The following is a 14,622-nucleotide window of genomic DNA, read 5'->3' as shown; positions in this document are numbered from 1 at the left end:
CTGCTGTACTTTAAACGTAACATAACTGAAGTGATGTTTGTCGACAGTATCCCAATCAACCCTCAACAAAAGTATAATTTGTCTTACTCTCCTTAAAGTATCTTGCTTGAATGAGGGTTCTGGCAGCAGCTAGGCTGAGACGAGGCAGATGTAGGTCTTATTACAGAGGTGACAGTAGTACAGCTTGCATTCGAGAAGATATAGAATCAGATAGGAATCAGTGTGATTAGATAGCTGTGAAGGCAGAATCAGTAGCCAAGATGTGGGTATAAGATAAGCCCTGAGTTTTCCCAAGTGCTTAATTTGAGCAAATGGTTCTAGGGGTCAGCTGTTGTGCCAGCAAAATTCACCCAATATAACCATTGGGGCAAGCATTGGTGACATTACCAAACCAACCTAGCAACAAGGAGGCACTGTAACCATCACAAATTCATTTTTTTAAGAAAATGCCAGTTCATAATTTTATTGTACATCACTTTCAATGTAAATATTATACACTGTTTTTCATTAAAGGAGTTAATAGAAGAGGAGGCACCAAATTAGAAGTATTTAAGTTGGGTGCACAAATGTTTTGTTGGAAAAGGTGGCCCTAAAAGAAGTTGTAGGTAAAGGCATAAAGGTTAAGGAAGACAGAACGCAGAACATGAGCTAGGATGACTAAAAACTAACGCTAATGGTGGAATATAAAGGGGCAACAGTAATTAAAGCCAGAGTCAAAAGATCAGAGGATATGATGGGATACATGGGTGGTTGTGGTAAAGTCGTGAATAGATCAGAACATGAGAACAAATAGTTTCAGTTTAATATGTTAAGCAAGGGTCAATCATGAAGTATAACAGTCATGGGTGATTTGTAATGCACAAGGTTTGATCTTTTGGTTTTTTTCAGTCTTGGAGCATGGAAATTCTGGAGCATGGGAGACTAGCAAATTATTGGAGAAATCAAACTAGACATGACAAAAGCAAGAATATGGATGGAGGAGACGAGCAAGAAGAGAGCCCAGGGGAAAATGTGCAGTAGTTGTAGAGTTGACGGTGAAATGTAAGACGTAGAGCAAAGGAGATGATGCCAGAAACTGCTGCATGCATGTCAATCTTAGGAACAAAGAGATCCGAGATATCGTTGCACTTGGTGATTTGGGTATTGATGGAGTGGTGCAAGATAGGGATCTGAGAAGCCTGTTAGTTATTGGAGGAAGAGAGCTTGAGGTTGACTTGCAATCCAGGATGATCCAGATATAGTGTACTGTTTTGAATGATAAGCAAGGTAAGATAAAACTTATTGTGGTGTAGATTTGGATAAAATACAAGGCCAAATGTGTGGCTCTCAGTTTCGAGGAAATGAAAATAGGATTACATTAAGAGAATATCTGGGCTGGGAGACAATGATGGATTTAATGAGAGCAAGGACATTAAAGGCACAGGGGGAATTGTTGAGCAAGTTCACAAAATAGAAATGTCATGCAGAATAAATGGGATTGATTGACAGAGAAATGTGGTTTCTTTACACGTTGCAAGTATATATTTTTAAAAAGACAATTAGATAATTCTTTATACGATAGCATACAGCTTATCCAAAATTAGGTCAAAAAGTCTTGTTTCCATTTAATAGCAAGAATTCAATCCTTAAATAATCCTTCAGTGAACATTTAAAGAGAAGCATCACTGTAAGGAGAAATGTGTTCGTATCATGTCTTTGCAGTAAAGTTGCCGAATAGAGTTGTGAAAATCAATCTTTCCTGAAAGCACATACATGTGTTTCACATACGTTGGTCAGTAGGATCTTCACTTTGTATGTCTACAATTAACTGCTGAATTCTGCATAGTTTGGAGTCCAAACGTACATTTTTTAAAAATTTCTCCTTTCAAGTCTTACTGTTATGTACATAAAGGATAAGTGCTTGACAATTCAAGTGCTTCATCTTACTCTCCCGCCTTGGCCTTTTAAGATCCCTTTTATTCCCCACCCCCTTTCAGCTAAAGGGTGAAGCATTAAGATGAAGCACAGATCATAAAATGTTAAAGGAGGGCTTGCAGCTGGCTTATCATCCTAAACATAAAGGATTTCTGTACTTTTGCAACAGATGCTTCTCATTGTGTACGACAGAGAAGAGTCTCTACCTTACTAAGACCATAAAAGAAGAATGGAGAGAAATTACATTAAAGCGTCTGAGATAAAGAATCAAGCACCTTAAGTGATAGGTCTTACAAATCAGTGTAAAGAAGGTGAAAACCAGCTTGACAACCTTGATGTAATAAAATCTGTTGGCTATATTGCCATGGTAATAGACTATTTAAAGTTTCACATTTGTAATTTGGTCAGTGATTGATTGCACACCCAACTAGCCACGGATTTGAAAGATGCTTGAGAGAAAATGAACTGCTAGGTAATAAGGAGCTAAAACTTTTTCAGTGTGTTTAGCAATGATTAGAGCAGCTTAAAGAGACCTCACTGGAAATGTACTAATGGGAAGAGGACTTAGACAACCTTCAGTAGTATTTGTTACAATGTCAACAATGACATTGACATATAGTGCCGTGACTATGAACCATCTGCAGGATGCACAATAGTGCCCTCAGTGTTCCTTGACTGGACTGGGAAAAAATACTACAGTTCAGGTTTTTGATCACTATGAAGTGATTTCTGGGATATTTATCTCTGCACAGCAAGTAAGCATAGAATTGGGCTGCGATATGATCCACCATGTGCCTGAATAATCTATTGAAACTTAGATTTAACCAAATCAGATAACTCACAGTGAAGATACTTGGTTATAATTGATAGCCTGAGAAACAGTGAACTCTGGCCTTACATAAAACTGTTCTTTGAAATGGCTGACAAATCTCTTCAAAACTAGCAGACTTGACCCCAGATGGGATAAGAACCTTGCACAACAGCAATTTGTATTTATATAACGGAGTGTACCATCCCAAAGCACTTCACAAGAATGTTCTTAAACAGAGAGAAGAGAATATTGGAGGATTATAAATAAATGCACCTTTATATTTGAACACGGCAAGATTGGAAGGAAGCAGCAGATATTTAATTCATATCAAAGAGAGAAGGACTAACATCCACATAATGCTTTTCACAACTTCAGACATCCCAAAGTGAAGAGCACTTTCTGAGTATTTTTCTAGTACATCACAGGTTTTTATTCATGGAATCGAAAAATAAACTTGAAGAAACTTCAGTTGTACTTAGCACAGTAAAAGACTAATGTAAAGGAACTGTTGTACATATTTAAGACCAAGTAGATGTTTTGGTTTTATGAAAAAGGGTAGGTCTAAACTGCAAATTTGATTCCCTCAGCTTCAAAGTGGTTAATTGGCTGAAAGGATGGGTAATACTGTGGCAATTTAGCATTTAGAGGATTTTCACAATTTATTTATTTTGAGCTGCTCATTAGTGAACTAGCTTTTCTATCTCTGACCAGTGGATATTGACACAGTAGTTCATGTAGAGAACAGCCAATTAAATATGCAAGGGAAATCATAAAAGATCAAAATAAAATTGAGGAAAAATTAACCAAGCTTAAGGGAAGTCAAGATGGTCTGGACTGAAACCAGGAGGGGGCAGGGCTGGAACAGAAAAAGAAAGGTTTAGAATTTGAAAGAGAAATAAGAGAAGCTGTTGAAGGAGGAGAAAAGGGAAAACATTTTATGATGGTGTGGTTAAAAGTGAAGATTAACCAAAAATTTGCATTCAGCTGCAAAAGGAGGAAGGGACATTAGGACTGAGCAGCTGTTGAGAAGTGGAACCAAAGTACATACCAACAAAATGGAAACATTGAAGGAATGGCTGAGGCTCCACGGTAAGTTATTTTAGGGAAAGGAGAAGAACTATGTTTTGTTTTCATCACAGCTTTATCATGGGCAAGTTCTTGGGAGGGTTTTGATGTTAAGGCTCCATTATCATACATTCAAGTTTCTGATGGATAAATTTAAGAATTGAAGGTTATGAATCAGAAATGTACCTGAATTAGTGGTAATTTTAATAGTTACTTGATCAGGTGGCCTATCAACAACAGATGCATAAAACATAAAACTCATGCCAACTCATGTATAAAACATTGCCCCATGTTAGGTTTCGTTTTGGTCATGCTTCTGTCCATCACCATATGCACCTTATGAAACTCAAAAATAAGATGCTTTATGCATAAAGGACATGGCATTATCCCTGGATCCTGGAAGTCCCTGAAAAATCTTAGTTTTTGCTGATCAGTAAAATCGGCAATTATCTATGAAATGGTCATCAGACTTTAACAGTCTGATGGTAAGAGGTAGGTGAGAGGTCCTTTCACATTGTGACTTGTTTCTGGGAGGGGTGCCACCTAGAAGGGCTTGGAAATGATGCCTTCTGCAGCTTGGTTGGATCCATGGAGCAGAGAATTCTGATGGTAGAACCAAGGACCTAGGAATAGGTGCTGGCAGTGAGATCTGTACCAGGGGATATCAGACAGTTCACATTAAGGAAAGATTATCAGATGTGCAAAATGATGACTTGCATTTATATAGCACCGTTAACAATGTTAAATTAACAATTAACCCTTATTTAAAAGTGTCCCCAGATACTTTGCAAGAATATTGTCAAATGTTTGACACTGAGCCACGTAAGGAGATATTATGGTGAGAAAGAGTGGGTATCAAGGAACACCCCAAAGAGATAGAAAAACAAAGGATATTAGAGTTTGCGGCTTAGACAGTCATTTGCATAACCATCAATGGTGGAGTGAAGTTTGCTGGTTCTGCTAATGCATTGAAAACCTCAATATGATATTGCAAGTAAATGGGAAAACGTAATTTGCATGTCTTTAAAATATTTGAAGTTTTGATTTCAGATTTGAATGATTAATATTAAAGACATGCAATGAAAAGCAATCAAACAGTACTCTCCTCAAAAACTGTATTCAATAGTGTGAAAGAATGAATGGAATCTCGGAAAGGCCAGTAAACACAGGCAAAGCACATTCGCACTTTGGATATGTATATTATGCTAAGAGACACATCAGTATGAGAGGAAGAGTAGAGGACAAAGCTTCCTCTCTCCAATCAGGGTCAAAAATCCAATGATGTATTCAAGTGCTTTTACATTGTAGGAATTTTCAAGTTGCATGCCTGAAAGCCCTGATTGAATTTGAGCATTCTATTCTGATGTTTTGCTTTTTTTATCCTCCATTTTTCAGCTTTTTGTTCCAGCTGAAGACGAAGCCATTGTTGGAAAGAGTGTGAGCAAACAGGTGTTTGAAGGGCTGACCACAGGGCTCCTGCATACCTGTGCTACTGTGCTTGGATGCTTGGCTAACCAACTTCCTGAGGCCAACAGCAATCCTGGGACGCCAAAGAAATTGGGGCAAGAAACAAAAAATAACCTTTCGCAGAGTGAGCTCTGCATCAGCAGGATTCAGGATCTCATCAGGTGAGGGCAATGACTGTGTAGGAAAGGAGGAGTGAAATAAATACAGTGATAAATGTGTTATCGTACAATACCCTTATCTACCTGCCCAGGAATGCCCAGTCAGTCAGAGCCTGTATTCCCTCTGGTATCTGTTTCATTCCTAATTTCTCCTGAGGCGCATCTTCCACTCATTACTTCCTTGCTGTCTGCAACGCTGCACCAAATCAATTTGCTTTGCTACTTCTGTTCCTGACATGAGAAACCCTGAAAACATCCATTTGTTCATCTATAATTTTAGTTTTCAGCTGTGCACAGATTCTTCCTTTTTTACATGTTGTGTAGAGGTAATCTGTTATATAATTTCCACATTACTTATTTCTGCCCACCCACCTCCTCCCAAAAAGCAGTCTCTGGTGTTTACCTTAGTTGACCTCATGGTCAGCTCCGTGGATAAACGTGCTGTATTTTGGAGGTGTGCCTCTTAATCTATAGTAAATTAACAAATCTGTGATCTTGTTGAGTGTTAAAAGAAAAAAGGATTCAATTTGAGTCTGTTCGCTAAGATTGGAAGAATCAGCCCATGTTCCTATTCCCAATCTTTACGTTCTTGTTACATATATGCCTCTAGGAATGTAAGAATGACAGGACCAAACTAGTGATGATTTTAATCCTATCACTTGGTCAGGTGGTTGATCAACAGCTCAAGTATAAAGCTCACACCAGCTCATCTACAAAACATTGCGTCACTAAGATTCTTTTGGTCAGAACTTTGTCCATCACTGTGTTTAAGACTCCTCCTGTAAAATTATAAGTACAGTTTCACATGATTAATACACAAGTGCACATTCTCCCCCTCAGGGATGCACTTCAATCAGCCAGGTAGGGAGTTGAGGTGCAGCCAGTCCTGAGTAACCCTGTGTGTTCACAAAATTGCAAACCACTAGAAGTTTAACCAGTCTCTGTGTAAATTGCCACTGCAGATAATTTGTAAGCTTCCTGCTGCTTGTCAAACAGGATTAGTTTACTTAGCGGGGCATGTACCTGCAGCACCTTCAGGACCCAAATGAGAATAACCCTAACCAAATAGATTTACCTTTCCTGGTTCCATTCATAGGCTAAGATGGCTAGTTAATCCTGAAACATTGCAGACCTGACTGGCTCAGCTATTGGATCATTACATCTGCCAGTGAGGGATGGATTATTTCCATATGCCACCACATTTAAGAATAAAAGTCGAGGATCAGAGCAGTAGAATTTTGAGACAAGTCAGGAGAACATTAATCCATCATCACTATACCTTCTCCCAGTGTATGAAAGAGTGGAAAAAGCTGAACTAAAATAAATTGAAGTGATTAGAAAAAAATGAGATTGTATGGGATGGATTTTTTAGAAGTATGGAATATAATAAAATGCGAACAGAACAGTACAAGGTACTGATAAGACTAAATTTGAAGTACTGAGTGTAGTTTCGGTCACCGTATTTAAGGAAAGATATCATTTCATTGGAGGCAGTTCAGAGAAAGTTCACTAGGATGATACCTGGTTTGGAGAGCGTGTTCTATGATAAAGGCTAAACAGGTTGGAACTGTGCTCACTGGAGTTTAGAAGAATGAGAGATAATCTCCTTGAGACGTGTGGGATTCTTAAGGGGCTTGACAAGGTAGATGCTGAGAGGCTGTTCCCCCTCATGGGAGAGCCTAGGACCAGAGGGCACAGTCTCAGAATAAAGGAAAGCCAATTTAAGACTCAGATGAGGAGGAATTTCTTCTCTCACAGGGCTGAGTGTCTTTGGAACTCCTTGCCACAGAGAGCAGTGGGGGCAGAGTGCTTGTGTGTATTTAAGGATAAATAGATAAATTCTTGATCAGTCAGTGAATCAAGGGTTATGGGTAAAACGCAGGAAAATAGCAATGAGGATTGTTGAATCAGACAAAATCCTATCAAATAACATGGCAAACTCAAGGGGTCTCCTATTTCTTACAGTCATTGGGATTACTATTTATAGCTTGAATCCAAGTCTTAAGAGTATCTGTTTTACAGACTCTAAAACTCAATGTACAACTTTAATAGAGCTCATTGATGTTCTTAAGACACCCAGCTGTTTAATTCTGAGTTTCTCAAGAGCACATTTGTCAATGAATTTTTTTTTAAGAAAAACATGTAAACCTTCCTAACCTTTGTTTCTTGCCTGAGATGTGAAGGTATTTCATGGCTGAAAAGGGTCGTATTTGAATTATGGACAAAAGAATGAAAAGGACAGTAATTATTCCCTAGAAGTCTCCATTGTGGTCTTTGCTCAACATTGTTCAGTATAGCCTGTGCAGGTAGTTCAGAGTAATGCATGGCAGCCATAGCCAGGAGCGTTCAGAAAGGCTGAGGTCAGAGTTTGTGCTGAATAAGCAACTGATTCTATAGTAAGGTGAGAAATGATTGAAGCAGACTTGAGTAGCCTAAGGGAAGGAAGTGTTTGAAACATCCAAGGCCCAGAACAATACATGAAGTGACAAATGCAGTTCCATTTTGACAGTTGCAGCTTCTTCTATGGTGTTGATTTGCACCATTGGGTTTCTCGCAGTTGCCAGCAGTGTTTGGGAGTCATTTGAATATTTCCAAGTTCTCATTGAGTTGGAAGGATCAATCTTTTAAACTTCTGTTAAAAAGAAGTGCTACTTTATATGTTCAATTTCCAGCAACCTGTGGTATTTTTCCTTTGTGTTACTATACTAAACCTGAAAGCAGTTGCTGCTACTGTTATTTTCCTTTACTGTTGATGAAAATCTATTATTAACCTAATAATCAATACTGAATCATAGGTAAGCTTCTGTCATTTGACTTGGTAGTCCTGTTTTATAGACACTGTTCCTTTTTCTTATGCAATAGTCACTGTTATTGCGCCAACTGCCGGGCTTGAGAGGGATAAAAACAAAGTACTGGAGAAACTCAAGTGATTTGGCAGCATATGTGAAGAGAAAAATGGATTTAACGGTTCAAGTACAATATGACTGTTCTTTGGCAGCTTGAAAAGAGCCTGGATCAGAGGTTCTATTCTGGCCTGCTCTTTCTCTGATCTTTGGTCTTATTCAACATGGCTGTCTGCTGTTAATGTGTAATCGTATTCCCAATAGCGTGGAGCTTTGATTATTAGTTTTTAATAGGTTTTCATCAACAGTAAAGGAAAAAATAACAGTAGCAGCAACTGCTTTGAGGGTTTAGTACAGTAACACAAAGGAAATGTACTAAAAATGCTGGAAATACTCAGCAGGTCAGACAGCATCTGTGGAGAGAGCACAGAGTTAATGGTTAAAGCATTTCATTCTTTTGAATGAAAAGATCTAAATCTGAAATATTAACCCGAATCACTTGCTTCCGGAACCTGGTGACCATTTCCAGCAGCTTTGTGATATTTGTGTCTTTCAAAATTAGTAGAGAGAAACAAAATTAGCTTTATTAAAAGCTAAATCTGAAGGCAAATCCTACCTGCTGTGTCAGTTAATTGCTGTTTTCTGTATGGCTGCTAATCCCAATGTATCAAAGGAAGATAAACTGAGGGAGTAAGAAACTGGGGTGGGGGTGGGGCAGTATCAGATCAAGGAAGGATCCGCAGAGAGAGCTCTTCCATTATTCAATGCTCTGCTAGTACTGCAAATTGCTATGACAATTGAATGTATGTACAGTCAAGCTGTAGTAGTGATTAAAGGCAGCTGATGCTAACTTTGGAAAGGTTAGGCCACATACATAGGAAACTCGGGGCTCCTTTGGTACAGTTGATAGTGCTCCTGCCTCTAGGACAGTTGGTCCAAGTTCAAGTTCCATCAACCCTTCAGGTGTGTCTTAACAAATGTGAACATTTTTGTTTTGAGAATAGTTTCAACCTGGTTGGGTCAGGGTCTGTGAAAGTGAAAAGTTGCCTGCACTTATTCTGTACGGATTATTGTGAAAAACTCATGGGGAAGACAGATCAGCTCCTGCTTCCTCTGCCAGGTGTGTGTTTACCAGATTACTATGCTAAAAATGTTTTATTGATTCTTCATTTAGCTAATTCAATAAATGTGTGGATACTCCAGTATGCTGAAGTGTTAGACTAGCAAATTGCTGTATACACTGTTTAATTGGAACACCAGTTTTTATATCCACTTTCTTGTCTTGAGATACATGTAGGGCTCATCTTCAAACATTTAAAATAAAGATGCTTAGTGAGTGTGGCAGCAGTATCCACACTGTTTAAACATTGAAATCTGTACAGAAGGTCTAAGTCAACCCTCAAATGGGTTCAAATCTGTTTCATACCACACTTAAGTTACATTCCAACTGCCGCAATGCTAACTCTCATTTTCTCCACGGGACCTTTCACCCCTTTTATTGCAGAGCTAGTTTCCAACTCCAGATTTATATTCAATCTTTAGTGCTGAGCAGTACTAATGTTTGTAGTGTAAATGCACCTATAGCTAATTACATCAGTGTACCTTGCAGGAGGTGAGCCCAGACCCTCAGTTCTAGGTACAATTGGCCTTGGTAACCAGGGGCTTGAAGGGAGAATTGGGCAGAAATGCAAGACAAAATCCAGTGACTGTGATTTGGAGAAGCATGTTGGTTGATGTCAGGGGAGAGTTAAGCTTAACTATGACTGACCCAGTCTTCAGCCTCCAGGAAAATAGTTGGTTGACAGTTACTCTGAAGAATAACCATTTCTTCAAAGCACCAGCAAGTTGCCAGAGTAGTAGAGAAAAAGCTCAGTGGATGTATATTAACTCTTTCAGAAAAAGTAGGGGGAGAATCAGATTAAAAAGAATGATGATGTCAATGAGAAAAGAACCCCTGCTATGTTAGGAAAAATAACTGGTAGCCTGCAAACAGAATATGCAAAATAAAGGTGGGAGGTCTCCTGATTGATGGGTCTGTGCTCTGAAGATGTCAGGTGCAATGAACTTAGATAATGCCAGAGGCACAGAGTAAGCTGAGACTGTCTAATACCTGCGGTATTGAAGGAGATGGGCAGGGCATAGAGCTTCCATAGAAACTGTGACAGGGTGAAGATGCAATTAGGAGTGATTTCATGCAGATTCTGGACAGTGAGAGAATGCAGTTTGGATTCAGTCTCAAATAGACAAATTAGAAATGGTATAATGAGAAGTCTGTCTGGAAAGACTATCTGTTGGGTAAAGTATTGAGTTTCCCTTTGGGTATTTTGGGTACAAATTAGAGGATAGTGTTTTGCTTTAAATGACCAGGTTTTGAGTGTGAAGGATAAAAGCTTTTGTTCTTGGAAAAAAGATAAACTGTTCTTTGAGTAATCTAAATCAAATTGCCTTCTTTGTTGACCAAGCTGGTTCTAAATGGGATTTCTTTTTTCCCTACAGGATGATAACATCAACTCTTTAACCCACTGCAGTACCTCTTTATTTCAAACATTTCTCTAAACAACTTTTCTTTCCCAACATCTCCCAACATCAAAATAACATTGAACAATTGATCAACTCGCAAACAAACCAAACTTAAGCTCAGCGAACATCCTGAAATGCACATTGTCCTGCACTAGGTCAAGTGAGTGCAACAAAGAAGGGGAACCATGGCTGACTCCTTTTCCCCCCCTCATTTCACTTCAGTATCAGTTACCAACTCTGTTCTCTGTTGAGTCAGTCTGACATTTTATCTTCTGCAACCACCGGTTCTTTGTCTTGTCTGCATATAGTACCATTTTCAGACAAATAGTTGCTGATTTATGGACTATTTTGTGACCTATCTCTACTAGGAACCGGACTGATGCCAGCCATAATCAATCCATAAAGCTCTTTGTAGGAGTGGTGTCAGAATTTCTTGCCTTGGCGGACCATTTGGTACATTCACTGGAGTCCCATTGGCGCCATATTATCAAGATGAGACTCACCTTCATACTTAGCTTTTTGATAAATATTAATTTTTGTAAAAGTCTGAGTTCACTTCCTTCTGGATCAGACAATGTTGTGTTGAAGTTTCACCAAGGGACATGAGTTCATACAGCTGTACTTTCCAAAGCTTTGACACCATTTTGAGGCTTTAGAGTTACAATGGCCCATCAGTGAATGGTGGTGGTAGAGGGGATGAGGGGAGAAAGAGGCAGAGAGAGAACCTATGAGAGCAGGTGAAGGACCTTCAGTCTTTGTTCCTTGGAATTGGGTTCCAACCCCCATTTGGAGGTCTTGTCATGCAGCTTGGCACATCAGTGTTGAAATCAGATGTGGCAAGATGGTGCATTTTAAATTTTCCGTTCTCTAATGTCCTATCATAACAAAACTATTGGACCTAGGATGATGATTCAGTTAGTTATTAAGGATCCTGTGACAAAATTAATATCAAGGAGTAACTTCTGGTGTCCTGCTCTCCAGTATTCAAACCAACACTATCATTCCTTTCATTCTTGCTTGTGGGATTTTGCTGTATGCAGAGTGGCTGCAACATCTGACTGCATTTCTTTGCATATGCAGGATTTTGAAATATTTGTTTGAATTTTATCATGGCACCTCATTGACACTTTATTGTCTTTCTGAGAAATACATATGTAACTCCTAAAAATAAATTCACTGCAATGGAAGGTGACGATGAGAAAAGAGCTTAACGGCAGAAGTTATTGGAGAAAGAACCAGCTGCAGTTTTGAAATATTAAATGAGCTTGATGGAATTAAATCTCAACATTAACCTCAGACCTTTCAGTGGTTCGCATTTATCGTTCTCATTTTAAACACTTCGATGTGTCATCTTTTTTTCTCCGTCAGACCATGTGTCATCTGCCTACTTCTCAAGTTGCTTTGACATTATCATACAATTGCAACCTCTCTTGGGGCTTTGAAGAAATTAACCAGCCACAACATTCTCCAGTGAGTTGGTAGTGGTGGCTGGAGTTGTGTATATATATGTCCTAAACAGGCCATCTCATGGTATTTTTCTTCAAAATGTAATAGCAATTCTGTTTTAGAATTCTTCATCATGTATTCTGGCCAAGAATTAACTGGCCGCCTGTAAGTGCAGATTTCTTTAAATTCAAGGTTGTCTCCTGGACGTGTTAATTTATGTCAGGCTAGAGTTCCATTGGCACCAGCTTCATTTTCTGACTCTGGCTGTGAGACAGTTCCATGCATTCTTGGGAATGTCATTGCTGCTTTACCCTGACACACTGCCATAGAATCATAGAATCTCTACAGCGTGGAAGCAGGGTGTTCAGCCCATTGAGTCCACACTGCCCCTCCAAACAGCATCCCATCCAGACCCAACCCCCTTACCCTATCCCTGTAACCCTGCATTTTCCATGGCTAACCCACCTAACCAGCACATTGCTGGGCACTGTGGGCAATTTAGCATGGCCAATCGATGTAATGTGGACAGTTTTGGACTGCGGGAGGAAACCAGAGCTCCCAGAGTATATCGGGGAGAATGTGCAAACTCCGTACAGACAGTCAGCCAAGACTAGAATCGAACCTGGGTCCCTGGTGCTGTGAGGCAGCAGTGCTAACCACCGAGCCACCATTATAGCCCCTCCTTTTTTATGACATCTGTTGGATTACCTTCTTCTCAGCCTCCAATTTGCCTCTCCCAAATGGGAATTCTTGAGGTTTGAGAGGAGAATGCAACAAACCCAATCCTTTACAAGTAATTACAAGAAGTTGTGATCCAGAACCTGAACACTGCTTGCTTTACACTTCTCCCTTTTTACAGTCCAGAATTGTCACATCCTAATTACTTTTTCAGTTAAGATAAAGTAACTTGGCACTAGTAGACAATGAAGTTACAATCTTCTCGATCCCTAACTTTTTCTAAGGACAGTCACTTTCTTTTGATGCCGTTAATAGAATTTATTAAAAGCTACATAATGCAAGAAGTTGAATGGGCAATGTTACTGCTCCTGCTGTGTTGTTTAATAAGATCACAGCTGATGCTCAATCCCTGTTTCTCTTTCCTGTCATATCTGATCCCTTGATTCCAAAAGATTATCAATCTGTCTTCAACTCAATCAGTGACTAAGCACCCACAGCCCTCAGGGTAAAAAATGGACTGCAGCAATTCAAGAAAACAGCTCACCACAGTCTTCTCAAGGACAATAGGATAGATAATAAAAGCTGGCCCGACCAGCAAAGTCCACATCCTATGATTTTTTTAAATTCTGAAAAGTTGCAAGAAATTTCTCCTCCTCTCTCCCAACATGGCTGACCCTTTAACTGGAGATAATACTCCCTATTTCTAGTCTCTTCTATGAGGGGAAACAAACTCTCAGCTTTACAAATTGTTTTGTGAAACAATGAAATGATTAATTTCTAACATTTTAAGTACTTTGATACTATTTTTTCCACAGTTTCAAAACTTATAAAAGTTTTCACCCAGTTAGTACATTTCTATGGCATCACATGGAGAAAGAACAACCATGTATAGTCAGCTGAACTGGGCACAGGGAATTGAGGAATATTTGCACTATGGAGCACAGATGTAATTCACTCCTTATTTTAAAGTGTAGTCTTACCTTACTTTTATACTTTAATTGTGAAATCCTACTTCCACTTTTGTCATGAAAACTTCCTGTATACCCTGCATAATTTGCGTCAGTTTCTGTTATAAAGTATAGAATAGAAATTTATAATGGAAAACATTAGGAGGTGTATATAAACTTAAAGATTTTTAACATTATTTTAATTTGTGTTCAATTAACCTTGTCTATGCTAATGTAGTTCTTTGTATTTATTTTCAGCTATGTGGTATATACTGGACTCACTGATAAGTTGTATGGCTGTTTCCTCTCAATACAAGGGCCCATTGATGAGCAACCTAAAATTGCCTCTTTTCTACAAAATGTTACAGCCCTGCTACACAATATGTGCCGACTTTGCTTTGCTCTTGTCAATCGGTAAGTAACTGAGTTATTCAATAAACACAATTTTTCTTGAAATGCATACAGAGTTGTCAATTCGTGTTTTTAAAAAATTAAAATGTTTCCAAATGAATTGTTAAGCTCCTGAAAGCCAGTTGTTGAAAGAAGAGGCCAGAAGTCAATCCTGATTTATTCACCAAGTGAAATATTACAAATGCGTATTTCAAACCTTCCAATCCACCCCAACAGTGTTAATAGGTGGTCCTTCGTATTCTTGTGAAACGTATGTCTCTTAAACACTTTTGAGCCAACTAGACATTTAGCCTAGTAACTAATGAACTGCCCCTTAAAGGGCACCGTAACAAAAGCAAACTGTGAATAAAACTTAACTTTCC

General features: G+C 38.9%; 1 protein-coding gene across 1 annotated transcript in view; it reads left to right on the top strand.

The window, feature by feature from the left end:
- Nucleotides 1-14,263, top strand: part of LOC125481393 (S phase cyclin A-associated protein in the endoplasmic reticulum-like) — a gene marked incomplete at both ends in the record, with an annotated part of 20,975 nt that extends 6,712 nt beyond the window's left edge. Inside the window, 2 exons of the mRNA XM_048592877.1 lie at nucleotides 5,186-5,418; nucleotides 14,108-14,263. Of these exons, the coding sequence (XP_048448834.1) occupies nucleotides 5,186-5,418; nucleotides 14,108-14,263 (389 nt within the window). The remainder of the gene's footprint in view (nucleotides 1-5,185; nucleotides 5,419-14,107) is intronic.
- Nucleotides 14,264-14,622: the final 359 nt, after the last annotated feature.

The sequence above is a fragment of the Rhincodon typus genome, unplaced genomic scaffold (genome assembly GCF_021869965.1).
Source record: "Rhincodon typus isolate 14 unplaced genomic scaffold, sRhiTyp1.1 hic_rhity00001966, whole genome shotgun sequence".
NCBI classification, from domain to species: Eukaryota; Metazoa; Chordata; class Chondrichthyes; order Orectolobiformes; family Rhincodontidae; genus Rhincodon; species Rhincodon typus.
Note: the sequence above shows the minus strand (reverse complement) of the source record. Positions and strands in the feature narration are given on the sequence as shown.